At 36.6% G+C, this 27682-nt stretch overlaps 6 protein-coding genes across 6 annotated transcripts; 1 reads left to right on the forward strand and 5 right to left on the reverse strand.

Annotated features, from left to right (window-relative positions):
* Positions 1–132: 132 nt before the first annotated feature.
* On the reverse strand, positions 133–3792 carry LOC140770199 (3-hydroxyisobutyryl-CoA hydrolase-like protein 5). The gene is made up of 16 exons (XM_073111254.1): positions 3731–3792; positions 3485–3561; positions 3325–3408; positions 3139–3207; positions 2977–3040; positions 2729–2802; positions 2556–2639; positions 2326–2410; positions 2025–2110; positions 1763–1887; positions 1596–1656; positions 1217–1315; positions 821–922; positions 657–698; positions 471–580; positions 133–380 (listed from the first exon to the last, which is right to left on the reverse strand). The coding sequence occupies exons 2-16, from the start codon at positions 3512–3514 to the stop codon at positions 314–316; spliced, it is 1182 nt and encodes a 393-aa protein (XP_072967355.1). The 5' UTR covers positions 3515–3561; positions 3731–3792; the 3' UTR covers positions 133–313.
* A 2143-nt stretch (positions 3793–5935) lies between these two features.
* Positions 5936–9328, reverse strand: LOC140770679 (beta-1,3-galactosyltransferase pvg3-like). Its single transcript, XM_073111928.1, has one exon. The coding sequence runs from the start codon at positions 7145–7147 to the stop codon at positions 6191–6193; it is 957 nt and encodes a 318-aa protein (XP_072968029.1). The 5' UTR covers positions 7148–9328; the 3' UTR covers positions 5936–6190.
* Positions 9329–9766: 438 nt separating this feature from the next.
* Positions 9767–11639, reverse strand: LOC140770681 (large ribosomal subunit protein eL20-like). Its single transcript, XM_073111930.1, has 4 exons — positions 11494–11639; positions 11277–11392; positions 11086–11149; positions 9767–10296 (listed from the first exon to the last, which is right to left on the reverse strand). The coding sequence occupies exons 1-4, from the start codon at positions 11506–11508 to the stop codon at positions 9955–9957; spliced, it is 537 nt and encodes a 178-aa protein (XP_072968031.1). The 5' UTR covers positions 11509–11639; the 3' UTR covers positions 9767–9954.
* A 1137-nt stretch (positions 11640–12776) lies between these two features.
* LOC140770682 (large ribosomal subunit protein eL20z-like) lies at positions 12777–15219 on the reverse strand. The gene is made up of 4 exons (XM_073111931.1): positions 14897–15219; positions 13649–13727; positions 13377–13491; positions 12777–12988 (listed from the first exon to the last, which is right to left on the reverse strand). The coding sequence occupies exons 1-4, from the start codon at positions 15108–15110 to the stop codon at positions 12929–12931; spliced, it is 468 nt and encodes a 155-aa protein (XP_072968032.1). The 5' UTR covers positions 15111–15219; the 3' UTR covers positions 12777–12928.
* A 781-nt stretch (positions 15220–16000) lies between these two features.
* LOC140770680 (glucosidase 2 subunit beta) lies at positions 16001–18145 on the reverse strand. The gene is made up of 5 exons (XM_073111929.1): positions 17934–18145; positions 17731–17844; positions 16704–16799; positions 16378–16563; positions 16001–16295 (listed from the first exon to the last, which is right to left on the reverse strand). The coding sequence occupies exons 1-5, from the start codon at positions 18070–18072 to the stop codon at positions 16183–16185; spliced, it is 648 nt and encodes a 215-aa protein (XP_072968030.1). The 5' UTR covers positions 18073–18145; the 3' UTR covers positions 16001–16182.
* Positions 18146–18248: 103 nt separating this feature from the next.
* LOC140770678 (uncharacterized) lies at positions 18249–27435 on the forward strand. The gene is made up of 19 exons (XM_073111927.1): positions 18249–18677; positions 19140–19214; positions 19320–19470; positions 20142–20210; positions 20299–20471; positions 21109–21246; positions 21377–21502; positions 21934–22032; positions 22384–22507; positions 22693–22756; positions 23466–23520; positions 23600–23724; positions 24241–24314; positions 24663–24712; positions 25547–25633; positions 25721–25771; positions 25862–25945; positions 26765–26815; positions 27099–27435. The coding sequence occupies exons 1-19, from the start codon at positions 18327–18329 to the stop codon at positions 27180–27182; spliced, it is 2031 nt and encodes a 676-aa protein (XP_072968028.1). The 5' UTR covers positions 18249–18326; the 3' UTR covers positions 27183–27435.
* Positions 27436–27682: the final 247 nt, after the last annotated feature.

Raw genomic sequence — 27682 nt, forward strand, 5'->3', positions numbered from 1 at the left:
CCAACAGAACTTGCTTACAAAATTTAAACTTCCACTAATTTATCTTAATGATATCCTTGAGTTCTCCAACGTGGTATAAATTGTCCTGAATTCTGGCTCCAAAGTCGTGCAAACAATTTACTAAACAGACACTTGAGAGGTGAATAGTCCTTCCATTATCATCTGGCATTGCTACATAATAACTAGAGATCATGATAGTAGTAAAATATCAGCTGAACGTATCTAAACTCAGACAGTTCAATTGTGGATATAGCCTTATTTAGGTGCGGGAATTACGTGGAAAGGAAAGATGAAATCGTGTAGCAGCCAAGCATTAGAATTGGGTTAACTGACTTCCTATCAGTTTTGGATAGACAGACTCCTCGTACTTGCCACCCCACCTGTAGGTTGACATTAATGCAATCAGCAAATGGAGCTAGGAAATAAATGGAACATAAAATATACAAGAGGAAGCATCTCAAGAGTAAGACCTGCATGATTCTTCCCCAGCTGGAATTGCGAGTTCCAATTCGTCACTGAATGGCTGGAAAACAAGATCAACGTTCTTCTTGCTCACTTCTTCAAGTGTTGGCGGATTCCACTGCATTGTTGCATAAAATATAGATTAGAGACGTGTATGTGGATATGTGTATGTATCTGAGAGAGGGGGTAGTTACCTTTGGGGCATTGTCCTTCTCAATGCTAAGAGCTCGGATGCCCTTCAGTGAAACAAGATAAATAGTAAGGAATAGCCCATGTAATTGGGAATTAAGAGCTTGATTGTGTTGTTGTACAGATAGGAATTCAGAAGGTGAAGAATTTATTATAGTCTTATCCCTACCTCATATACATCACCAGAGATAACTGATCTCAACAAGTTAATGGTAATTCTGAACTCTTTCTTCAGACATTCAGGTAAACTCTGCTTCCTACCTTCTCTAACCTGAATAACAAGAATATCCAAATTTTATGACATTATTCCTAAATAGAAGTGGAAGTCCAGGAAACAACAGTTCTTCCTTTTGTAAAGTCCTCTCAACATAATACAGGAGGAAATAATAAATACTAGACAATGGGCAGGTGCAAATGATTCTTCCCTGACATATATACCCCACCAAAAATGTAGAAATATGGACATGCTTGTGGAATTTCTTATTTCAGTTTGATCTTTAACATCTCGTAATAAGTTCACATGTTAAGCTTCATAGCAACTACAGAGGTTTCAAAGAGTTGTTACCGATCTTAGTATGATCTTCAACCCAGTGGGAGACGATCTTCTTAAACTTTTCAGCACTGGTGCTATCCATTCATTTCCTTTGATGCTTGATTCATCTTCCTGCAAAGAAAATGAACTATGTTTTGTAACTGCAGTGCAGCCCAACTTCATTACTCATTTCCTTTGATGCTTGATTTGTCTAGAGGTAGATTTGTATAATAAAAGGAAAGCATGCCCAAACATAAGAAATACAATAAAGGAAGGAGGAATATAAATCAGTAGCACAGAAGAGAAAGAACGATATTAAGGATTGGAGACTCAAAAATATGTAGTGTCAAGAAGCCAGTGCGGAATAAGTCATAAGAACTAACCCTATGCAAGAGTAAAGCAAGAAACTCACAAATGATTTTATGATCTCCTCCACAGACTCTCCAGAGAAGCATTTATCAATTGTTGAAAGTCTGCACAAGCAACGTGAGCTTGCCTGTGTCAGTTTCTATGAGTGTAGTGCTTTTCTCTATCAAGAGTACTCATTCTCCATTATTGATATAACTGCTAAATACTTACTTGTTTAGAATACTTCCTTCATCAGGTTGGACATCAAAAGAGTATTCTTCAATCACTGCTTGGACTGTGGGGCTAGTATCACCAGAGTTTAGACATAATAAGCGTTTCTCAAGTTCATCCAATTTCTGCCATGTAAATCAAGCGCCAGTTTATTTGTAAAATATGTATACCAAACTAATGCAAATACGACGAAGGAATGAATCGAATCCTCTTTATGCTGACAAAATTGAGTGCTAAAACTAGCAGTGAGTGTTGAGCTTACTTCGGAAGGTACAAAATGAGTTGCAAGACCAGCAGCAACCATTTCCTTCCCATTCAATCTGCTACCAGTTAACGCCAGATACTCCCCTATAAGTATACCAATTATTAGAGAAGTGTTCAGAGTACTTTCCTGCTCCCCTGAACTAATTAGTATTCTACTTTTACACCTAAATAATAGTTTTTTGAGGAAGTATTCTACTCTTCCACAAAGTTACAGGTTCTCTTTTTATATTGAGACTTCAAAGTTTAAGAATAAAAAGAAATTCTCCCTGCTGCAAATACCATCTCTAGTTGATGCTCACCCAAATACCCAGGAAGTTTAGAAAGAATGTATGAGAAGCTGCAGTCAGTATGGAGTCCAACACTTGCTTCCGGCATTGCAAAAGCCTATAGATCAGAAGATAAAATAAGTACCAGCATCTAATAGATTAGTCTAGTGAAGCATTCGGCATTTTTATCTCAATGATGAAGATTATATCAGAATCAAAATTTTATATCGTAAAATGAAATTTTCCATAAGGAAAATACACACCGTCTTCTCTGTGACAACAGAAAATTTCAATGGGACTACCATTGCTCCACCTCCACCCATAACAAGACCATGAGCGAGGGCAACCTGCATACTTTTTAAATTAATCACACACATAAAAAGAGTTGAGCAGAACGAACACAGGACTTCGCGCAAGCAATTCTCAGGAACGCTACCGTGGTTTTCTTATATGTATGAATGTGGTAGCAAAGCCAGTACATTCTATACACAACCTCGAGACAGGAATCATCTGCAAAGAAAAAGAAAAGATGATATTAGAAGAAACTCCTAAAACAAAAAATAAAGCACATAAATAATTAAACAACCAAAAGGAGGATGCAAATAATAAGAGAGTAAATTTAGCAGTAGGAATAGAAATCCATAACAAAAAGGAATTAAAGCCGTCTACTGTGTTCTTCTAGACCTGATTTCTTCCCCTCATAGAACATCTTTAGATCCCCACCGGCAGAGAAAGCACGCCCAGCTCCCTGATTATGAATGGAAAAAATTCAATGCAACAAGAAACAAAGGGAAGGGTTAAAAAAACAAGGCACTACTTTCTTGCTATCTTAGAAACTAAATCCACCTTAAAAATGACCAACTTGGCATCATCATCTTTCTCCCACTTCTCTAAGAACTGAGCCAGAAGATAAACCTGCCATGAAATAAACCCCCAATTCATTCTCCGTAAGAATCAAACTCTTCCTAGTGCTAGCAATGCAACTAACAAATTGCAACAAAAACCACCCCAAAAAATAAGGACGAAAAGTACCACTTTGGAGGAGATGACATTCAATTGGCGGGGCCGGTTTAAGGTGATCACCCTCGCATGGTTTATCTCTTCTCCGATCACAACCTGTAGCAGGACAACCCCAGTTCATTTAGCTCTCTTTGCAGATAGATACCCAAGAGAATACCAGTGTAGAGAGTACCTCTTCTGCGTTCGATGGTTGTTGATCCATTTGAAGCACGCAAGGAGACGACCAATTCGACTTGGGACAAACTCTATCTGAAATCGAATTGAATTTATACCGCCAAACAATAATAATAATAATAATAATAATTTAAGTAGACTAGGTCAGAAGGGAGAAGATGGTCTGTTTGAAATCAAGGAAAAGAGAGAATAATGGAACTTGGGGACAAGATGGAGCGGTGAGTTTAGAGAGAGGTGAGCTTACCGAAGCGAGGTAGAACAAGAGAGACTGAGAGAGGGGTGATTCTTTTTGGGTACGAGCTGCTGGTAGGTTGGCTAATTTATTTTAGGTAGAGAGTTGTTGGTGGTTGGCAATTGGAGTAGTCGGTAGAGGTAGGTACGTGGCGACCTGTGATTTAAGAGATGAGGAGTAGGTTAGGATCCGCGAGTTCCTTTTACTAGTTCTTTTTTTATTTATTTGTTGACTAAATTAGTTTTTTTTATTAAATTTATTTATTAAAATAGATAACACCTAATATTAGAAGAGATCTATTTCACTATGCCGTAATTAAAATACTTAAAACTGTTAAATATTTTATTAATTCAATATTTTAGTTAGGACAACAATAAAATAGGTCTACTTTGATATTAAATTTGGGAGTGATATATTTTGATTAAAAATTGTGTATCTAAGACCAGGTAGTATGTTTGAATAACTTTTAAATTATTTATATAAGTCTACATTTGAAAGTTATCATCTCAGTCGGCAAGCAAAAGACATCTAGGACTATCAATTACTATTTTATATATTATTTTTTTTTAATATTTATTAGTTATGTTATAAATAATATTAACTCTTGATAAAAGATTACTGATTCTGAGTACCGGTGAACTTAAAACTTATAAACTAGAATATATTAAGAATGTGCATCTATTTTTGGCTTATTTATGATTCTTTTCTTAGAGAAAATTATATAACCTAGGAGGTCTTTTTTGAATGAAAATATTATTACTCCTGTTATATAGAACATTATACTATACTATGCATTTATAAAGGCACAGCAATCGACCAGAAATGCATAGAATATAGACCATCTATCTACTTCCACTTTGAACTCATTGGAGACAATGGTTGGTAGTTGGTTCATATCTTCACATCTTACAACTATAAGTCTCTGATATGGTGACAAGTAGGTAGAGCCAAAGAGTCTCCTTAACTTCCAACAATAAAATAACTTTTTAAACAGATTACACAAACTAAGCAAACAGTCAAAGGAAGTATTTTAATGACAAGACATGATAAATAATATAAAGATGATTATAATATAAAATATAAAAATTATCGTACTTTAATCCCTTAAAATTTTAGATATATATATTGATGGTAGTAAGTATAAATATGAACATGCATGAGTTCAAATTTTGTTCATAAAAAAATTTAAAATAAATAATGGAAGTAGATGGCCTGCAGGCTGCAGTGCAAAATTTGGATCAGGGATTGAGTCTAATTCTAGATCCGACCCTCTTTGGAGAGGCTGGAGCCCAATCAACTCGACCCAATAGCTTGGTAAAGAGCTAATCGAGCCAATTGGTATCTATTTCCTAATGGAAAAGATAGTGTCATAATGGTTAAAATTTATAACCATGAGTTGGATCGGGTCGGATCTATAAAATTGTCAACAAGCCCAAATCTGACCCAATATTTAATTGGGCTTCAAAATTCTCAACTCGGCCCGATAAGAAATGGTCGAGCGGATCTTGTGGAACGGGCCGGGCTACCCGTTCTTACGCCTATATGAATTTCAACTACAGTCAATGATAGGGGGGCCAAAGTGGGTCGGATTTTATCGGACTATCCAGCTTTCATATGCAGCAAAGGTTGGCGTGGACTAAGATTCATAAAATATAAAACTAATCAAATAAGGTTGCATAAAATAAATTAAAAATGTCTCTTACCTAATTTTAAATGTTTTTAAATAAGTTTAAACGGATAAACTTATGAAACTAAATATTTAACTATTAAATTTTAATCAAATGTCTTAGTTTACGTATTAAATAGCAGTTAATTTTTAAGTGTTATATTTCACTGTGACGGATCAAGATGACCAAAATATGACATGTTCAGGAAAATAATAATAATAATTCAGAAGGTCTATGTATAATTATTTATTTATTTATTTTAAATGGATATTAGGGATGGTTATTCCCAATTTGTGGCAAAATGCTAGCGTGACTTGCAAATAGTTTAATATTGGTATAGCTGAACATAGTTTGTTAAAAAGGAACTTTCTAATAAGAATAAGGTGAGATAGATTTCAACCCCAAGACCAGTAGACCAGCAGGCCATTTGCTGGGAACCACATGAACCAACTAATCAACCAATGGGAACTAAACATCTAATGTGGAGTAGCTAGCTCCATGGGATACCTACTTGTTGATGAATTCATCAGCATATAGCGAATCATTTCTTTTTATTTTTATTCATTTAAAATAAAGAAAGTAGAAAGACGTACAAATGTTTAGTTCCAAGATACCAATGGAGACTTTTCTTCCACAAAGATAAGATGACGACGTACGTGTTCTTTTCCTCCATATGGACATCTCTCTCTCTCTTTAGCCTACTTTTTAGTAATCATATATTATTAACAAGAATCAAATAAGCATCAAATCTTGGACTAATAAGAATTAACAAGAAGAAGAAAGGAAAAAAACAAAACAAAATTTATCAAGGAATATGATATAGCTTAGAAGGCTTCAACTCCTTTGTGACGTTGAAATATTTCAACGTACTCGCCCATCTCGAGTTGTCCTTCAGTTTGTGCACTGCAATCGTGTCGGGGATGAAGTCATGCCGGAAGCAGTTGGTCGGAAACGGGCCCTTGAAGTCGTACATCGCCGGGGCGTTGTCGAATCTATTCTTCGCCCGGTTCGCCATGTTCATCCACCTCCCCGTCCACATGTCCTCCGGCCCCTCCGTCTCCTTTCTCGTTAGCTCGGACGTCGCAATCCACTCCACCAAGTCCCACGATAAGATATACCCCATCCCGGACATGTAAGGAGGGAAAGGGAAAAAATTCTCGGTGTCGCAGGGCATCACGAGACCAGAGTACATGTCCGTTTTCGGTTTGTTCTTCAACGATCCGACTAAGTTTTCGAGTCGGAAGTAGGTGTCGTCGTCCGTTTTCATTACGTAGTCGTAAGTTGCATCCAAGATCTTTGGAAGGGTTGAGAAGTAGGTGTAGGTTTTTCCCTTGTCCATGTTCTCTTCACAGTCGAGGATGATGATGTCGTCGTAGCGGATGATCTCGAGGGCGACGAGGACGGTCTGCTCCTCCTTGGTGAGGTTGCAGAAGACGAAGCGGATGTCGAGGTTGGCAGAGAAGTCGCCTTGGAGGGAGTAGGCGAGGCGGATGAGGTGGCGGCGCTCGTAGTTATCGGGGTGGGTGAGGATGCCCATAAGCAGCCGGAAGTCCGGAGTCGGGGTAGCCGCAGCCGTCATCCTCGCCGTCGGGGCGACATAGTTATCATTCGTGGAAGGAGGGCAGGAAGTGGAAGGGAAGACGGACTGGAGCTGGAAGTCGAAAGGGTGCATGACGAAGAACGTCAGGGCAAGCAGTACAAGGGGGAGGAGGAGGAGAGGTAAGGTGGAAGGAGATAAGCTGCAAGGGGAGGAGGACATCATATTTTCGTTAATCAGGCAGCTGAAGTGGGGGAAGGAGGGATAAGGGATGTGTTCCAAGTCTGAACGATAACAATAATTCAGCAATTGCTTGTGGAGTCGGAAGTAGTCGATATATGAATATGGATTCTGGACTGGGTCAAAAGCTGATGGGTCACATCGTTTATGATTGAAGAGGATGAAATAATGAGGTATTCGATCGATGTATAATGTTTGACATTTCTCTGCACAATTATTTGGAAAAATGGGAAATTGTATGGGCAAAGCTTTAGAAAATCCCGTAGAATAGATTAGCACAGTCAGAATACCAATCAAAGATTCTATCGATTTCTATGACAACCGGACAAGAACTTTGGAGTAGGTGGCACAGCTTGATCTGATCCTTACCAACCACGTAATATATCTCTATAATAAAGATGGTAGTCATAACATATAAACCTATACCTTGTCTCATTCCATAATTCAATTTGATGAGACAAACTCTTGATGACTACCCGATCACATAAATAATAGAAGGCTTAGAAAACAGTTAAATATATACTACTACCTGAATAAATGATTACCAGTCAGCTGAAGAAATATGAAATAAGAGCAGTGGGGTCATTTCAGCAAAATTTAACTAACAAACAGAATGTCACAGTCAGTTTAAGAAACATGAAATAAGAGCAGTGGGGCCATTTCAGCAAAATTTAACAACTAACAAACAGAATGTGGGAAATTTGTTCAGCAAAGATAAGCAAGTAAATTAAAAAGAATTATCAGAATTTTGTTTCTGCAAAGATAATCACAACCAAATGCAACAATCAAGTTACAACATGACTAAATCCGTGAATCTAAACAACATCCAACTCAGTATGAACATTCCTTTCAGAGTAACAAACACATTGAAAAGTGAACTTGAAAATTACTTTTTACATACACTTGAATGTTCATGACAAAATAATCAAGTAAAACTTGGACCACAATGCACTTGCAAGAACCAAAGCTATTATAAAGACGAAAGTACTTGAATCTCTAAGACACCATCAACAGTTCAACTTCTTAACTAAATGTCAGCAAGGATGTCTTCCAAAGATCTAACAAACAGATCATCAGAACTTGAACACCCAACAGCCAAGTGATATAGGCAACAGGGAAAAAAAGGAAACCAAATAAAATATTGGTGACCTTGGCAAAGTTGCCCTTCCTACTAAATGAATGAAACTGTTTCGAAAGAACAATCAGGCAATATTATAGTTTAATGCCTCTTGAAACTGAAATTCATGCTTTGACTTCATTAAAAAAAGACAACTCAAAACAGAAATCAGATATAGAATCCATTTGGTACCAAAATAACTGGTATGGAGATACATAGGACGCATAACATAGCAATGCAAACAGGAAATATAGAGTCAAAACCATTTCATGAGGTCACAATATAAAGGCATACATTCATTGAGCTCACGACAAATGCACAAACAGAAAAGGGACATGTAGTGTGGTCTAAACAACCAACAGAATGTAAGAAAATTGTTCAGCAAAGCTAAGCAAATAATCATGAATTCAGTTATAATATAAGCTTACTGAAAGAATTATCAAAATTTTGTTCCGGCAAAAATATTTGAAACCTAAATGCAACAAGTCCAGTTATAAGGTGACTAAATCTGTGAATCTAAACAACATCTGGCTCAACATCAATTTTCCTACAGAGTAACAAACACATTGAAAAGTGAAAAGTCGAAAATTACTCTTTAGATACAATTGGAATGTTCAAAACATATAATAAAATTAAGTAAATCTTAGACCGCGGTGCACTTGGAAGAACCAGATGCAACAAGTCCAGTTATAAGGTGACTAAATCCATGAATCCAAACAACAACTGAATCAATATTGACATTCTTTTAAGTAACAAACACATTGATAATGGAAAACTTGAAAATTACATTTTAGATACACTTGGAATGTTCGTAACATATAATTAAAATCAAGTAAATCATAGACCACAATGCACTTGTAAGAACCAAACACATTATTAAAGACAAAAGTACTTGAATATCTAAGACAACATCAACATGCCAAGTTATTAACTAGATGTCGGCAAGGATGTCTTCCAAAGATCTAACAAACAGATCAATGGAACTGAAACACCCAACAGCCAAGTGATATAGGCAACAGGGAAAAAAAGGAAACCAAATAAAATATTGGTAACCTTGGCAAAGTTGCCCTTCCTAAATGAATTAAACTTCTTTAACTATGTCAGCAGAAGTGTACCATCATCCAGGTTTTAGATAGTGTTTTACAAGTTACAAATATCACTAGAATGAATGATCTGACAATATATAGTATAATGCCCATACAAACTACAATTCATGTGTTGACTTTATTAAATAAAGACAACTCAGAACAAAAATCAGATATTGAATGCATATGATACCAAAATAACTGGTATGGAGCTACAAAGGACGCATAACGTAGCAACTCAAATAGGAAGTAAATTAAGTTAAAAACCATTTCATGAGGTCATAATATAACGATGTACGTTCCATAAGCCCACAACAAATGCACAAATGCACAAATGCAGCATAAGAAATAGCCACCATCTAAAGTTTGTGCAAACACTGATCAAAAGCTTAACAAAAAATATAATAAAATTTGTTAAATAAATCAAAGCAAACTGTCTAGCACATTTTACTAATTTCAAAAAGTTCACTAAATAAAGATTAGAATGGAAGATCTTGAAAATAAAGTGCATATGGTTTAAGGCCAATCTGGATTGCCACTTTCCTCAAAACTGGTGATCTAACAAACTCCAATTACAGAAATAATCTAAATCACATAAACATGTTGGGCCTTGATGCCTTAAATGTGGTCTTCAGCTTTCTTGTAGGTGGCCTAACCTTCTTAAATACCAGAGGAAACTTGATTTGGGAATCATGGAATTGCTTAGTGCTCTCCCTCTTGCAAAGTTTAGCTGGTATGGTAGCTGTCTTGATGATTTGTATACAATGAGACCTTACACGATGGCGAGAAGCCATCTCATTGTACATATGCTCAACAGCACCATTTAGTGTAGTATCACGGTATTCCTTGTACATATTGTGGTAGCCTGTTCTGCTCTGGTAACGCAACCAAATGCCATAGTTCTTGATCTTGGTTGGCTTCCTCTCAAAAATCTGCGTTATAATGCCAACTAGCCATCACAAATTAATATCAAACAGAAGAAAAGAATGCAGTTAAAAAATATATCTAGCACCCTGCAAATGAAAAATCAAAGTGCCAGAACTTTGTATACACAAAGTAGGTAGAATGATTGTGAAGTTAACATACATGAACTAGTTATTTACACTATTTCTTTTTATGATTTTAGTTACACTGTTTGCCATTATGTAACAGTTGCAGCTGAAAATAGAGTGCTCCTGTTATATTGCATAACTAAATATAACTGAATAGTATGTGAAAACTAAAAGCCTATAACAACTCTTCTACTAGACCAGGAACAGGAATATGAACCACTTTCAAGCATTCATCATCTACAGCTTATTGACTACATAAATTAGCCTCCCAAAATATTTTCAAAATCAAACTTAAAGATGTCATTGTAGGCTTCATATGATAGCTATCATAGATAAAGCACTTCGTTATTAAATAAAGCATACCATATAGAAAACACCAGGATCATACAATGTATTAAAACAGAAAAAAAAATACATTTCAATCAAACAAAATGACAGACCCAAGTAGAACCAAAAGGAAAAAAATACGGTCACTTTCATAATCAACAGACAAATGCAAAGTCAATCATGCTAGAAGTAGGATTCTAGAAATCTTCTGCTGTTCTCATACAAATGAAAATAATGGTACCAAAATCTAAAAATTACCTAGTGTACAAGAAAGTTATGTTCGAAACGAAATCTCGTAAATATTTTAGATACGAGGAAAACAAAAAGGTAAAGAAAATCAACCTCATTGATAGCCAACACTTGCCCATTGCTCTTCTTCACTTTCTTGAGCTTCCTCAAGAAGTACCTATGAACCAAAAGAAAAGTTGCATATATCATTAATCTCTCTTCTTCTTTTTTCCCCTTTACACATCGAAAGCAATCCAGAACAGACCAAAAGATCAAAGGCTCCGAGTTCTCTTCATAAAACTTACCAGAACTTGGATTTGGCGCGGACCTCGTTGGTGGCCCACAGCTTCATCCGGTAGATCTTTGGGTGCTCATCGCTCGCCGATGGGAGCGCTCTCCCTACCACCTGGTACTGATGGAACTGCGCACAAAACGATCAAACCACATCGAACGCTTACATCGACAGCAAGTATCTAAGAATCGAAGAAGTTCTAAGAATCCATCACGAAGGTAACAACTAACCCTAAATGCCACCATCTTGAGGTCTCAATCCCAGAGATCGCCTTCTGTCCTCCCTTGCAAGCACAGGCGGCTGCGTAAAACGGGGTATTTATCCGAGGGCGGAAGCGAATGGCGCTAAACCCTAATGGGCCACTAAATGGGCCTATAAAGCCCAAATTGTACCTGGCGATTAATTTTTATTCCTTTTGGGAACTCACGCCCACTTTTCACTTCCCTAAAAGGGTGGTTAATTTTGTAATTAATCACATACGAAGGCTTTAATGTACTTATATATCAACTTTATTGGAAATCAAATATTATTTTCGAGTGGGAATAAATATATTATAATAATTGTTTGTTCTTAAGAACATGCTGCTTGTTTCACTTGTACGTAACCATCTGGTACCCTACCCTAATAACAGAACATTAATACAATAAAGCCCATATTATGAGTTCAATTATGCAAGTATGCTTCACATTTTTGTTAACAAGATAAGCATGGTAGTAAAGGAACGTAGAGTGCTGTCACAGACTCACAATATGAGGCAGATGATGAAGCTATTTAGACATTGTATTTGAAGAGTGGTCTGGGCTTATATTGTCTATTCCAATTAGTTAACCAGTTATATATTTTTTTAAATTAAAAAATCAACTAATAAAGCAAGACAAACCGTCGTGATCAACTGTTTTCATGGTAGTGCAACTATATTCCCAGGTGGTATCCTTTCAAATCAGAAATATATAAGCCTTGTGGTTTAATATTAAGGTGGTATTGTTAGCACCAAAGAGAAATTTATTTATATATATTTTAGTCAAATTTTACATAAGTTAATTCACGTAGTAAGTTATACATAAAATCTTATTATAGATACAAAAAAATGCGATAAAATTATGTATATTTTCTAAGCAAAACTTTTACCACGGTTAACATACTTATTTGTTGTTAGTAACTAAACACGAATTCTTATATAAATTTATTTAAGATAATTAATATATTTTACAAACAAACAATAAAATATACATGAACCAAATGAGACCTTAAGTATACAATATGAGAAATAAGCTCTTTCCTAGTAGCAAAGCTGCTAATAATTCATATAGCTAGATGAAAAGAATGAGAGGAAAATTTAGAAAAGCCACACAACTTCGACATCAAAGTCCTCGTCTTTAGCCAGTCGTTTACCCACATCTTGATATGAAACAAAGTAATAATGTAGCACTGGATCACAATCTCGTAGTAGTTTCAGTATGAGGAATTTAAAATAATCAGCGCACTCTTTTAAGTATAAACAAGGCAGATAGAATTGATTTGTTAAGTCATTTCTTTCTTCCCAGAAAATAATAGTAAACATCAACTTACAATACATACATCAAATACATATCTCCCGACAGTATTCAGGGTTTAGAAATCAGGATGAACATATACATCATGGCGTCTTGCTGCAGAGTAAAGGATTCACCAAACATCGGATTCTTTTGTCAACCCAAGGATGATAGCAATTGCAGCAAGAATAGCCTGCTCATGAATATCAAATGTTTACAGTAATTAAAACATTTTCTGAACGTTCACCTTCTGCCAAGAGAACACAGTATAAACTAAGACAGAGTGTGCAGGCACAAAGAATCGACTACATGGCCAATATAAGAAATGTTCATGTTTAACTTGGAGATTAGTTCCATGATGAGAAGCATAGCATATAGAGATCCAAGTAGTTAGCAACAGAGAAGTCCATAGGAGTCAGTTCATATAATGACAAGATATATGAATAATATTTTGTTACCATCTTTTACTTAATGTAATAAAAAGCATGTGAGAAGATAATAGTAAAAGTTAGTACGATAGCAGAAAAAATATAGCAGATTATACAGGGACTTAAACTAGTAAATTAGTACAAGCTACTTACTGCAATTGTGCAAGCAATAAATCCTGGTTTCTCTCTATAGTCCACTCTGACAAAGAGCAGGATGAAAGCCCCAACATACCAGGGAATAGCAGCAAGAAAGAAGCCAATAATGAACCTTCAGAGACAGAATTTTTGCATCAGAATCCACTTTATTTGACAAACTAATTGCATTAATGCTTCAGGGTGTAATGAGAAGTTGACATAGGTTGCACAATGGATTAACAAGTACAACAAAGGTTCCATGTTTTTAGTATGACAGATTAGAAACTTACAAAAGCCATCCTATACCAATTCCGCAACATGGAAGACGTGGCATTCTTAAAGGTCTTCCTTCAGCAACAGCGGCATAACCTTGAACATCAGAAAAAGAAATATGAAAAATCAATAACTGCTAGGAGTCAATTTCTTACAAGTCATAATATAGAGAAGTTTTCACTTAATAAGTTTTCATCTAAAATGACATGATGAGGTGCAAGAGAAGGCTCGCTCCAAAGAGCAATATGTGCAAAAGCTTTCTTCATGGAGGCGAAGGAAGAGTATCCCATTTTGCAACTTAAGAAGCACAGAAGACACATTTAAGAAGCAATCATGTAGAAAACTCAATCTTTTAGGTCACATTAAGCTGCTAACTTATCTGGAACCCTATGCGGAACAAGCAACCTATTTGAAGAAAAGGCTGGATGGTATTTAGCTAACTAATGGTAAGTCCAGAAAATAAAAATCCAAACACATTTGTATAGCCATCTCTTGAAGATATGATTTATTTTATACGAAAACAAAATTGTTCTTCCTGGGCAGCATGTTGGCGGCTCATACATCTATTTCTCTCAGAAAAATGTCATTCATTTACAATTCAAGTCAAGGATCACGTATCCTTGGCAAATATTGGATTAAGTCGTAAACTTTCTCGATCGGCTCACTAAAGTGGTTCATGTTGCATAATTCAGGGATAGCCATGCTTGCACTCATTGTGAAATTTACATATTGATTTTAAAAGGACCCCACAATGATTAATAAGGTCAGATGAATGAGGTAAATTTTATTTTGGAAGCACAACTTTCCTGTCAATAAGAATGCTTAGGTCCAAAGTCGAACAAAAGAGGATAAGCCACATGTAGAATAAAACTTTGACAACTTTTCATCGGAGCAGATGAAAAGTTGCCATCCCATAAAACTATATTAACTGAAAGGGGATCAATTTCTTCTTAATTCACCAACTATATATCAGCTTAAATGCCCAGCTTTGCCTTCTCGCTTGCAGAATAAATCTCCAACACGTTCGCCTGTGAAATGCCTATGAATTATCGTACAAGATCACATATTTTGCGTCCTAGAGGTGGAGAAACAAAAACTTCCCAACTTTAGCCACGAATCCACGATACAAAGGTCAACCAACAAAATCGCAACATTTTCTAAATAAAACTACATTAAAATAATCGTATAAACACGATCCACGAGATAATCTATCGTAAAATAAAAACTGATATAGAATTCTAGAAACGAAGGGCGAGAGGTGGTACCTGGGACGGCTTGGTAGCCATGGGGGTAGTAAACAGCACCGGCAGCATAAGGAGGGGGATAAGACATCGGAGGCGCCCCTATCCCTGGCGGCGGAGCCGGCTGAGGGAAGCCGATCGCCGGTCGAGAGTAGTCGGGGACCCCGCCCTGGAATGTACCGTAGTGGTGGCCAGGATCGCCTGAGACTCCGCGACTCTTCCCCTCCTCCTCACTCATCTTTGGCCTTGTCTTCTTCGCTATCCTTTCTAGGGCTTTGCGAGTCGTCGATTAGGAGATCGGAAGGGCTTCGGATCGTGGAAGAAAGGGAAGGGTCACGGTTTTCTCGCGATGACGAGCGGATTCGCTGTTTGGTTGTGAGATGGGTGACGTGGCAGCTTTTTATTGGTATTATATTTTGGGGGTTAATTACAGTTAAGACTTTTCAACCCTCTTAATTTTGTTTATGACGCTTTGATTTTCTTTTAACTATCTAATATTTATCACCCAATGGTATTAAAAAAACCATCGAGTAACCATTCTATTCTCAAATTTTCTTTTCTTTAAAATAAGCTTAAAACAATTTTTTAAGTGCCTAAAGTTAATTAAGTGACTGTCAACAAATTATTTTTTAAACGAAAAATAAAAGTAAAGAGACAATTAACAGAACCATTTTGAAAGGCCTAGATATAATTATTCTTTCTGTTCTTAAGACTTATGGGTGTTGAATATTATACTTGAATATACTTGGGGTCCTCAGAATTATATAAAGGACTCCCAAAAATGAACTAGATGACTAGAATTCTAATCCTTCTGTGTGCATCAGTTAAACAGCAAGGTTGACTAGTTAAATGTAATCTTCCCTATTCTTATCAGAATCCCTGGACTGTGCTAAAGCCCAATCTTCAAAAATATAATTGTGTATGCTTCCAGAAATCCAAGATTTGATCAATGGAATAACAAAGTACCTGACCATCTATAGAATATTAGTCTATTACTTCACGCCAGGCTAGCAGAAAATGATCTTAAGAGGAGCTCAATGTGGATATCAATGAACTAATCCTGCATTATCAGTTAGGGTTAGCATACTTCAGGAATATGTACTACAAAGTTATTGCATTTAGCAGGAATAAGAAAAGGCCAAGATAAGGTATCATGTGCCACTATATTGGCATATCAAAATTAACTTGTATGAGCTTGCAGTTTTATAGACTCCTCCAGAAGTCTTCAACTTCTGTTAATCTGTGACATCTACAAGAAAAATAATACATACGTTTACAGGAATCGAAACATAGACTAGTTTTCAGGTTTACTAATTCTTCCACGTATAGCGTCTTCTTCGAGTTCTAGTGTGCCTATAAAACAGGCAAAAAGCCACGACACAGGCAGCAAAACCCAACTCCGTAAGTACAGCTATCCTCAATCCTGCAAACAAGAAAGGATATGCAACTTTACTAATAATAAAATTATCCTCACCAATAGATCTCGTCGGTATATGCATAAGTACCTCTTAACTTCAGAAAAAGGTCCTCCAAATCAACTTGGCTTTTACTTGCTAATGCTTCATTTTTGTTCACATTTTCTTCTGTGGAATCATGACCACCTGTCCAAATTTCAGAAGTATTCTGATCCTTCTTGCATGTATTTGGACAACTGATGCCGCTGTCATATTCATCACTACCATCGCAACAATCTACGATATGTATAATAATGACATCATTAATAACTGAAAAGTGAAAAGCAAATTATTACAGTACCAAATATAGAAGGTAGATTCAGTATTTAGTAGTCATAAATAAATAGAACATAAGACCTTCAATACAGATGACATACCGCATATGTGATCATTCACCAGAGAAGAAAACAAGAAGCGAGGCAAATCTCCAGCATTTCTACAGTAGAATTTGCCTTCAGGACAAGCAGAAGTTCCTGCAGTTCATTGGTATAATGGAGATGAGGGGATAAGTCAGACTATAAGTTGATATTCTGGGAAGAACTAGAAAGATTTTCCCTATCAGCTAGGGATATAGAAATAGGCTGGATTTTGAGGTAATGCCATCCTTACAAATGAATTGATACAACATATCAACATTTCACTGTAAGACACAAAATGATTTGCTGCTACAGTCGGAAAAAATATATAGTCTAAATGGTCATTAGAAGAAGACCTTCCTTTAGAGCCTTGCTTGAATGATCTTTTACAATGATTCATATATGCCAAAAGAAATAAATGTGGATTACAAAATTAGTTCATCGACATTAATGGCAAACTAAAATTATTTGTTCCATTTGACTTTTAACTTGATGCAAACCAAGATATCTAACACAATTCGCCGACCAAAGTCACAGAACAAATTGGGCTTTTGGAATATCCTCTTTGTTAAGCTTGATCTAGATAGCAGGTTGCTCATCAGGCTGATGCCAACTTGAAGCTAAATTAGCCACTATCCATTCACAGTTTATCTAAGTTGGACCAATCTCGTGTTTTGTTAGGCACGATGCAAAGAAATAAAAGATTCTCCTCAACAGGACAGAGTTAAAGATGGCACCGAGTATATCCCATCCAACTTGTATTCAACGTATCGTATTTACAAGCAATCAGTAAATCAAGAATCAAATAGAACCGTGTCATCAAAGTATCATTTCACATAATCTATGCAGCATCGAGTTCGAGGTGAGTTTAATGCATACTACTATTGTCATTCTAGATCGTATCCAAGGTTAGATTGTGCAATTTGCATTGTACATCAAAGCTAACTCAATGGATACTATAATTTCCAGCAGGAAAGCAAATCCGTACATATTGAAGCAAGAAACTAGATGAAACTTGAGGGGGTCGACTCGGGTTCTAGGGTCAAACCGGGTTCGTCGGTCCCGTCAGGGCAATCGCAGTAGCCATCGTTGAGGCGATCTCTTGAGAAGGACCTCGACCCGTCCTTGCACGCAATCACCGGTCCGGAGAAGTACTTCTCATCTACAAATCCACCAGGAAAAGAGGCATGGAGGAGATCTCTAGACACTCGGTCGAATTGGAAAAAAAGACCATCCGGATCCGCCACGTACCTTGGGGCGCGACGCCGAGGAGAGACGAAGCGGGGAAGATCGAGGATGCGAGGGAAGTGACGACGAGGAGGCAGGCAGGAACGACGATGGGGAGTCGAGTCGTCGTCGTCGTCGTCGTCGTCGTCGTCGTTCTTCCCATTTCCAGTATGCAACGGTTTTGCTGCCAAGTCTGTTCAAGCCTATTCGTGAGCTTTTGGGCCGGGTCTGGCCCAGCCTGTTCAAGCCTATAAGTTTATTTATCATCAATGAGCCCGTAAATTATCAATAATAAAATAAACCCATTTTAATTGATAAAACCCTCGAGGGCTCGACCATTCATAATCATACCTCTTCACTCGGACCGACTTCCGAGCAAGAGCGTTAAGATCCTTGTAACGCCGCAAGTCCGGAAGCATGGCCGCCGGTTTGCTTCTCCGCGGCCTGCTTACCGGTAGTCGAACTTCTTCGCCCGTCTCGTTATTTCCTTCTCGAACCTTCTCTTCCTCCACCTCCTCTTTCTTCTCTCCTTCCCAGTTCCTCCGCCGCTTCTCCTCCTCCTCCGCCGCCGCTCCTGCCGTAGCAGCCGCCGGGAGCTCACTTGACCCGAGCCGGCTTCGAAACGTGGCCGTGATAGCCCACGTCGACCATGGGAAGACGACACTCATGGATCGGCTCCTCCGCCAATGCGGTGCCGAACTCCCCCACGAGCGTGCCCTCGATTCCATCAGCCTCGAGCGCGAGCGCGGCATCACGATCGCTTCCAAGGTAACCAGGTCGAAGTATTAAGTGAGCAGTATTCGTTCTTTAGAGATAGAGGAAGTAGCCTCTGAGTAGTAGCCCTCACTATCTTTTAGAGTAGCGTCTTTCGGCGTCGGGAATCAAGAAAATCTACAAATGGTGAGACTTTAATGTTACTCAGATACAGTCTGCTAGGCATTCATTTGGCAAACAACTTGTGCTCAATTATTTTTTTTTCGGGTGTGGTGACGTTGCCATCGAATTAGGAAGTAGTACTGGTCCTTCTATGCATCTTTAGAGCTAGAATGATTTAATGAGTAATGTCTTATCGAAAGATCGCATCTGTGAGTCTAGCGAATTAAACCTATACCTGAAAGGTAGGAATTTGGTGTCCTTTTGGTAAAGTTTGTTAGGAGCTCATTTTGTTGAATTCTCATTTCTTTGTTGTGGTGGTGCTTACTATAAATTCTCCTTTCTTTGTGTCGTCAGGTTACATCTATTTCATGGGGAAATAATGAGCTCAACATGGTTGATACTCCAGGCCACGCTGATTTTGGTGGTGAAGTATGTGACCCATTTAGAATACCTTGATCATTTAGATGCATGAAAGAATTATATGCAATTGCTTACATTTCTTGTGCCGTTTGTTTACATGGTACTTTTGGATAGGTTGAACGAGTTGTTGGCATGGTAGAAGGAGCCATTTTAGTTGTTGATGCTGGAGAAGGACCCCTGGCACAAACAAAGTTTGTGCTTGCGAAAGCTTTGAGGTATGGGCTACGCCCAATTCTCCTTATGAACAAAGTCGACAGGCCTTCTGGTATGCAGTTTCTCTTACTCTGTGCTCACTGAGATGTTCTATCGTCAGAATAGCTACATTACAAATTTCTGATCTGTGTGTAAAAGGAAGAGATCTTTTGTTTCTTTTCTCTTTCTTTTTTCTACTCTAAATAATTCAGGAACTCCTTTTTTTTGTTTCTTGGTTACCTGGAATTGAAGTAATGAAAACACATATAGTAGATTTAGTCTTTCAGATTCCATGTCAAAGTGCCAACCTATCATACCTTAGAAGCATAGACTGTAGCAAGTACTATTATTCACAGATACAGACAGTAGGGGATATTACACTAAGTCCCTAATGATCAGAAAACCTTCCGAACCACTTTAAATGCTCTTTCTCTATTTGTTTGGAACAATAAGTTATACCTGATTAAATGATTTTTGGAGTTTAATTGATTCTATCACTGAATATTGGTTTGGAAATTGTAAAGAATAAATAGCACCTTCGAGCACAAAAAAATCCATCTAAATCTAGATTTTCTATGCAGTACTGAAACTTATAAATAAATTATGTTGAATCATAATTTGATGAACTCTATAGGTTGCAAGGTTTAAAATCTACCTGTGATGAGATGAACCATGAGTAGAGTTTTCAAATGTGATCGAGTATTTTAATCTTTTCCTTTACCTTTTTGCATGTTATTTTTGCAGTTTCAGAGGAGACATGCAATGAGGTTGAGAGTTTGGTGTTTGATCTTTTTGCAAACCTTGGTGCTACAGGTGTAAATTTGGAAACAATTCATTTTACATTGTATTTTATTGTAGTCGGGTTCTTCTTTGAGTCTCAGTGATTTGTTTGACTATGCAGAGGAACAGCTTGATTTTCCAGTTCTTTATGCATCTGCAAAAGAAGGGTGGGCTTCCTTATCATTCACTAAGAATCCTCCTGATGATGCTAGGAGTATGTCACCATTACTTGACGCCATTTTGGAACACGTTCCCCCTCCGAAAGCAAGCCTCGAGGCTCCTTTCCAAATGTTGGTTAGTACAAGTCTATTGTTGAAATAATAAATTGTGATAAAGATACAGAGGTTTTACTTCACTTAATATTAATTCCTGACTATGTCTTTCATCAGGGATGTATATCAGGCATGACAAACATAGAATATCTTCCTTTTCTGACTCCTCACATTCTATTACTGTTTTTCTTTTTTCCTTTTTTATTCTGATTCTTGCATAATCTACTAGAGTAGGAATGAAGGAATGGTTTTATTTTATCTTTGATAGATAAATCATTGATTTGAATCATTGAACAACATGAAGCTCAGTTCGATACTATGGAGTTATCATCTTCATTTGATGAGTGCTTTCATGTTCATCATTGCAAGTCTTGATCTTTGTGCTGTACTTTCTGATTAATAGATTTGATTCTCCCCTTTAGTTATGTGATATTAGCTCAGCTTTATAATATTGGAGATACTCGTTCTTTTTCTATATTTGATTTATTTTGTTATCAAACTTTAGGACTCCTTTTCATGTGGGCACACTATTGCAACTAATACATTTGTTACTTCCAAATTGCTTCTGAGAGCAACTACTGTTAGTGTGAATGGAATTTTTTGTTTTCGTTGATTTTTATCTGCCTATCCTAAATGAACATAATTATATGCTCTCATAGGTTTCCATGATGGAGAAAGATTTTTATCTCGGTCGAATATTGACAGGACGCATATCATCAGGTGTTCTTCATGTTGGAGACCGAGTGCATGGTCTCCGTCACACAGATGAAGGAGTTCAGAAGATTGAGGAAGGAAAGGTTTGTTACCAAAATCTCTATTCAGAAAAAATTTGGAGTACCTTGCACTCCTGTCTTAGGTGGTTTAAAAATATCCTACATTTGATATCATCATTCAAGTCCACCTATAATTATCAGTTAATTGATGTAGGTTGTGAAGCTTATGAAAAAGAAGGGCACAACCACGGTAATGATTGACAGTGCTGGCGCCGGAGATATAATTTCAATGGCTGGATTAATGACTCCATCAATTGGTCACACAGTGGCAAATGTGGAGGTAGATAGACCTACTTTTGTACAGTGTCATCATGTCTTTCCTCCATTTTATTCATTTGCTGTTGTGCGCTTGTGAAAAAAATAAAGCTGCTAGATTTTTTTTTCATTCTGCAGCAAAAAAGTGCTCTTTCACCTAATATACTTTAATTTTTCTAGGTGCTTACCTCATTCAGTTTTATTCATAAATAGAAATCCTAATTGCCTGCATCTTTTATATTACAATCATCATCAGTCTTTTGTATTTGTGCATGTAGCTATAATGCAGTTGTGTGTAATGTAGATGTTGAATTTGGGCACGAGCATGTGTTTGCATGCCTCTTTGGTCGTCCCCATATGTGATAATTAGATGTTAGTTATTTAATGTACTTTAACCATAATTCAAAAGATAAATGATGTGACTGTTGTGTACTTTCTGATGGTTACAAACCATAGGTGATGACTGCTCTGCCAACTGTTGAGTTGGATCCCCCAACAATATCCATGACTTTTGGAGTCAACGACTCTCCACTCGCGGGCCGTGATGGAACCCATGTAAGTAGTAATAATTATCTAATGGGGATTTACGTTTTTTTCCTTGATGTAAGCCCTTGGGGAGCTTTTTTCTATGTCGATGTACTGGGGCTTATATATTTCTTGTAAATGTGCTTTTGCACTCATTAATTTTTTTCTGACTTAAAAACATGTGATGGACAGAATTCTCTTTGAGGCGAGTTTAAGCAACATCTTATTCTTTTATGGGTTTATTTTCTTTATTATAATTATTTTTGTTTTGAAGTGTAAATTTGTTAGCAGGTGTCTTACACTGATTAGTAGGTCATAATCTTGGATCAACTTTCTCCTGTCCTTTGCTAATTCTTATATGATGTATAAATTAATTTACAGTTGACTGGAGGGAAAATAGGTGACCGTCTGACAGCAGAATCGGAAACAAACTTGGCAATTAATGTTCTTCCTGGACCATTATCAGAATCCTATGAAGTTCAAGGGAGGGGCGAGCTTCAGTTGGGTCTGGACTATTTGACTCACTTTCTAAATCTTTAGACTTTTGAAATTAATGTAGAAACTGGTTTTACTTTCATTTTCTCTTATCCATTTAGTTATATAAGGCCTTGCTTATAAAATGCAGTTATTGCTTTAGCTATTTAGGTCACAACTCTGGATTTTTGTATTTACAGTTTGCAGAACTTTCAGGTATCTTGATAGAGAACATGAGGCGCGAAGGTTTTGAGCTTTCTGTTTCACCCCCAAGAGTCATGTGAGTTTTCAGTGTTCTGCAACTTATAGCATGATTCCTTTCAGAATTATTCTACAATCATGATCCTTTATTAGTCTGAGAAGGTAATGTCAGCAAAGCTAAAATCATGATGATGCCTCAAATCCAAATTGTGGAGCAACAATGATTAAGCAGATAATTAGTAGGGATATGAAATTATTATTGTGAGGTTTTTATTTTTTTTGTTTTTTTTTTGTGCATTCTCATTTACGTCTTAATTTCTCATATACAAATCAACAACTTTCCTTTGGTTGTGATCATCACTCGCCAGAGCATATATACATCTAGATAGCATTCACCAAAATAATTATCTATTGTTCTCCCTCAACTTTAGTCTTTTTTATCTTACATGAAGAGTAAAATTTAACATGTTTTTTAAGATTGAACTCAAATGGTTTCTTAAGATTGCTATATAAGAACTCTTCTGGCATGGTGTCCAATGTGTTTGCAACATATAATATTGATTTTTCTAATTTAAGAGAAGATACATTGGCATTTTTCCTGTCCGCATCTCAACTCTCGTTCTCTTTACTGCCTCACTAATGTTTTCGTCTGTGAAATTTGCATTATCACTTTCTTTCTCCCATTTGAGTGTATGCTGTGCTGTTAGTATACTTAATAGTCTCCTGGTCATAAAATATTATATCTGTGTTTTCTTGAATTGATTGTAACTTTCTTTTTATGGAGTTAGGTACAAAACTGAGGGTAATGAAAAGCTAGAGCCTATAGAAGAAGTAACAATTGAGGTACCAATAGAAGTTCAAAGGAATCCCATATTGTTTTCTTTAATGGGCAATATGTTTGTTAATAACTCAAGTATTTCAGGTGAATGATGAGCATGTGGGCCTTGTCATGGAAGCCCTTTCACACAGAAAGGCTGAAGTAGTTGACATGGGCCCAGTTGCTGGGACTACTGGAAGGACTCGAATGTCTTTGACTTGTCCATCTAGGTCAGTAACTGATTATTCTTTTGTTATTTGCTGATCCCTTTAGTTTCATGTTTTTTGGCAACCTAAAGTATGTAGCATATACAGCGTATTGGTTATAATGCTGCTTATATGGTCAGTATGACAGTGTTTTGTGCAAGGTCATCCTTTAGTTCTGTAAAAATAATTAGAAGCTACAGAGTTGCTGGATTTTTTGGTTTCATTTTGTGAATGCAGCTAGTCATCTATTGGAAGGAACAGTTTAGAGTTCCAGTTAAATGGATCTCGCTTGATTTTTAAAGCTGTCGACAGTTTACATACTCCAATCTATTAATTGGCTGGTATCTGGTGCTATTCTCTTCTATTAAGATCAAGGTTACTTGTTATATTCTGGAGATTTTGGGTTCTCAAGATATTCTTTCCTCTGTAGAATGCCTCAGAGAATAGACATCCTTGCTTTGAACCTTTCTTCTTTCTATTGTCCTGCATGTGCACAATGTTCAGTTATCCTTGGTTAATCTTGTTTTCACTTGTGTGCAGAGGTCTAGTTGGCTACAGGAGTGTTTTTAGCAGCGACACACGTGGAACTGGGTTCATGCACCGTGCTTTTCAGTGTATGCTTTTACTTTGCCTCATGTATACAGTTGTGTATGTATGCTCATATGTGTTAATGTATACATGCAATACATGTATATATAAGCAATATGTTGTTATGTTATGTATTATACACATGGGGAGATAGAATCTGCAAAATGTTATGCTTTCTTGGTGAAAGTTTTCTACATCAGTTCATATAGAGTCGATTATTTGTATAGTTTGAACAGACATTAATTGGTTTCTATGATTGCCTGGGGAGATGACTAAGCAAAATGCTATGCTTTCTTGGTTGTGAACTTCCATTGATGATGTCAATTTTAGGGCACTTTAATGATAATTGATACTATATTTCTGTTTATGTGCAGCATATTCTAAATATCGAGGTTTACTTGGGAACGTTAGGAAAGGGGTTCTGGTAAGTAGCCTTTCTGTTGCCTGTTTAGGATTCTTTTATTTGACAGATCTACTTGATTGAGGACAAATAAAGATAACTTGTCTTTTATATAGCAGAAGTTGTTATTACTTTTTACATGTTCTAGATGTTGAAATAGGCATTAAGAGACTTCAATTTATGGTTTGGTTTGTTTTCTCGTGTAATACCAAGGAGAAAATGTGCTTCTAAGTTGAAAATACAAGATTTTAATGAACTTCAATAAAATTCCCTGTTTATGGAGGTGCCCTGAATTTGGTGAATAGATAGAAAAGAGCTTGTGGTAGACCTAACTGCATATAATTTTCATTATTGATGGCTTTTTTGTACTTATTATTTGTTATCTGCTATTTTTACATGAATTCAGTTGTTTGTTCTGTATATTCTCTTGGTGATCATCCTCTGACGTGATATCATATCCTTCTGCTGAAGATCTATTCTTATGCTTCTAGTGTAGATTTATGATCTATCTAATGGTTAAACTCCATAAAATTAAATTGTTTGTTCTGCATATGGTCTCTCTGCGATCATCCTTGTTTAAATTTCACCATAATTGGTGAAAAAAAAGTCATATTAAGGAAAATTTTTAGCATGCGAGATTTTCCGTGAGAGTTCAATTACTTTACAGGTCTTACATTCTTTTTGAATCACTATTGGTCATGGTATCCAGAATATTGCTTAGACATGTGCACTCACATTAGCATCTAATAACTTTCGAGGTGTACACAACTAAAGTAATTTCCTCTACAGACTTGATATGCAATGGATTGATGTTATTCCTTGGACTTTTTTTATTATCTTTATTTACTTTATAACCAGGTATCGACGGGAAAGGGAATCATCACTTCACATGCACTTATGAGCTTAGAAGCTCGTGGGACTCTCTTTGTGTCTCCCGGCATGGAGGTGCCTACTTCTTGTCACCAATAATTAGTCCATCTGCAGCTTCTGAATAAAGATATGTTTCTTCCTTCTCATTTTTTTGGTATGCAGGCATATGAGGGCATGATAGTCGGTGAGCACTCCCGTGATTCTGATCTTGATGTAAGTAGATTGAAGTTTAAAGATATATTTTTCTGTTTTTAGGTTTCTTTTTGTCATTACAACTTACCTTAACATTAATTCATTGGGCAGGTGAATCCTGTGCGAACAAAAGAATTGACGAACATCCGAGCTCCTGGGAAAGATGAGAATGTTCGTCTGTCTCCACCTCGTTTGGTATGTTTCTTTTTAAGCCAATGCAGCGAAATTGAATGTCTATACTATTATTGCGGCTTCTTTTTTGGATATCCTGGCAGTCATGCAATGTAGTTTACATGGAGCCAATACATAATAATAGTGATGTATCATCCCCCAAAGATACTTTTATCTTTTGTTTCTTTTTACTGGAGTCCATAAATTTGTTAGCATTACCTGTCCATAAGTGTTTTGACAAAACTTGAGTGGTCCAATTTTTACTGCATTGGGCTGAATTACTCAGCCAACTTGATTGCATTTGACTCAACTCTGTCAGCCTCAGTTAAGAGCCCTCAGTTATATTCTTTGTTTGGTTTGGTTTGGGCGTGGGGCTTAGAGCAGATTAGCACAATGGATGTTATGCCTCAGAGCTAATATACCAGCCACATACTCACATTAGGCAATTAGTATAGAATTACTGGAATTCCAACACTGCATATTACTCTTCTCTTGCTTTCCTAGCATGGTTGACGTACTTCCTATGGAATTTGGCTCAGGGCTAACGCTGTCATTTATGTATGGGGTTCCGACTGAGCCATTTGGCTGACCCCAAGAAGTTATTAAGGGCTTATCTGTTGCATTATTGTTTCAATGTGATACATACTGAAGAAGAGGGCCAATTATTGGTCACTCCTGAAAACAAAGCTGCTAATTAAGTTTGTTATTTATGTTCTTTAGATCTTAATTGCATTATGGGGGAGCCATATAATGGATCAACAAATATATTTATATCATATTTGCAAAACAGTCTTTACAGCTAATTCTCTAGATTGTACAAGCTAAATTAAATAAATTTTGCAGATGTCGTTGGAAGAGGCAATTGGATATGTTGCTTCAGATGAGCTCATTGAGGCAAGTTTTCTGGTTATCTTCAAGGGAATTGATATTTACTCCACAATTTAAATCTTTATTTTTATAGTAACTCTTTTTACATCTTAATAACTCATTTGAGAAGATATAAAATCGGTCACCTAAGCAATGAGTCAAGAGCAAAAGGGTAGTCAACATGCAAATAACAATATGAACTGCTCTGTAAATAATAAAAACTGTTCTGTAAGTATCAATTCCTTATCTTCAAAGCCCGTGTTGTCCAATCATTTGTAGCCTTACTAACAATGTACAAAATTTCATCCAGGTAACACCGAAGGCTGTGCGATTGAGGAAAAGATATCTTGATGCTACTAAACGTAAGATGATGAGAAATAAGCCAAAAGATTGAAGCCACGGAGACGAAGTTTTTAGCCTCACACAAGCTTAGCTTACCACCAATAGATACATCATATAATTTTATTTGTACACATAATTTTGATAGTGTAACATTAATTGTATGAGATAAAAAATTTTGTTCCAAAATATTGTTTTGCAAGTTATTGACATACAAAGAAATTGGTGTAATAAGTTCAGCTCTCCGTGCTGATGTTGGCATTCTTATCTTATTTCCAAGTGCTATAAAATATCCTCCTCTTCAGAAAAACTCCGTGAAGTTTCCTTAATATATATACTTATTTGGAATGCTAGTGGTTTTATATGATGAAGTTTGAGTTGCAATATTATATCAGCATGCAGATTCATATATTAATAATGGTACTGATGCTAATTTAACAAGATATGGTTGCATTCATATTTCATTATTTATGTATTACTTGTCAACTTGCTATCCAATGTATCTTATCTGAAAGGCTACACTGTGAGTGATATATAATGTACGGTAATGCCAAT

The sequence above is a fragment of the Typha angustifolia genome, chromosome 11 (assembly GCF_048772165.1).
Source record: "Typha angustifolia cultivar Huaian chromosome 11, ASM4877216v1, whole genome shotgun sequence".
Classification (NCBI taxonomy): Eukaryota; Viridiplantae; Streptophyta; class Magnoliopsida; order Poales; family Typhaceae; genus Typha; species Typha angustifolia.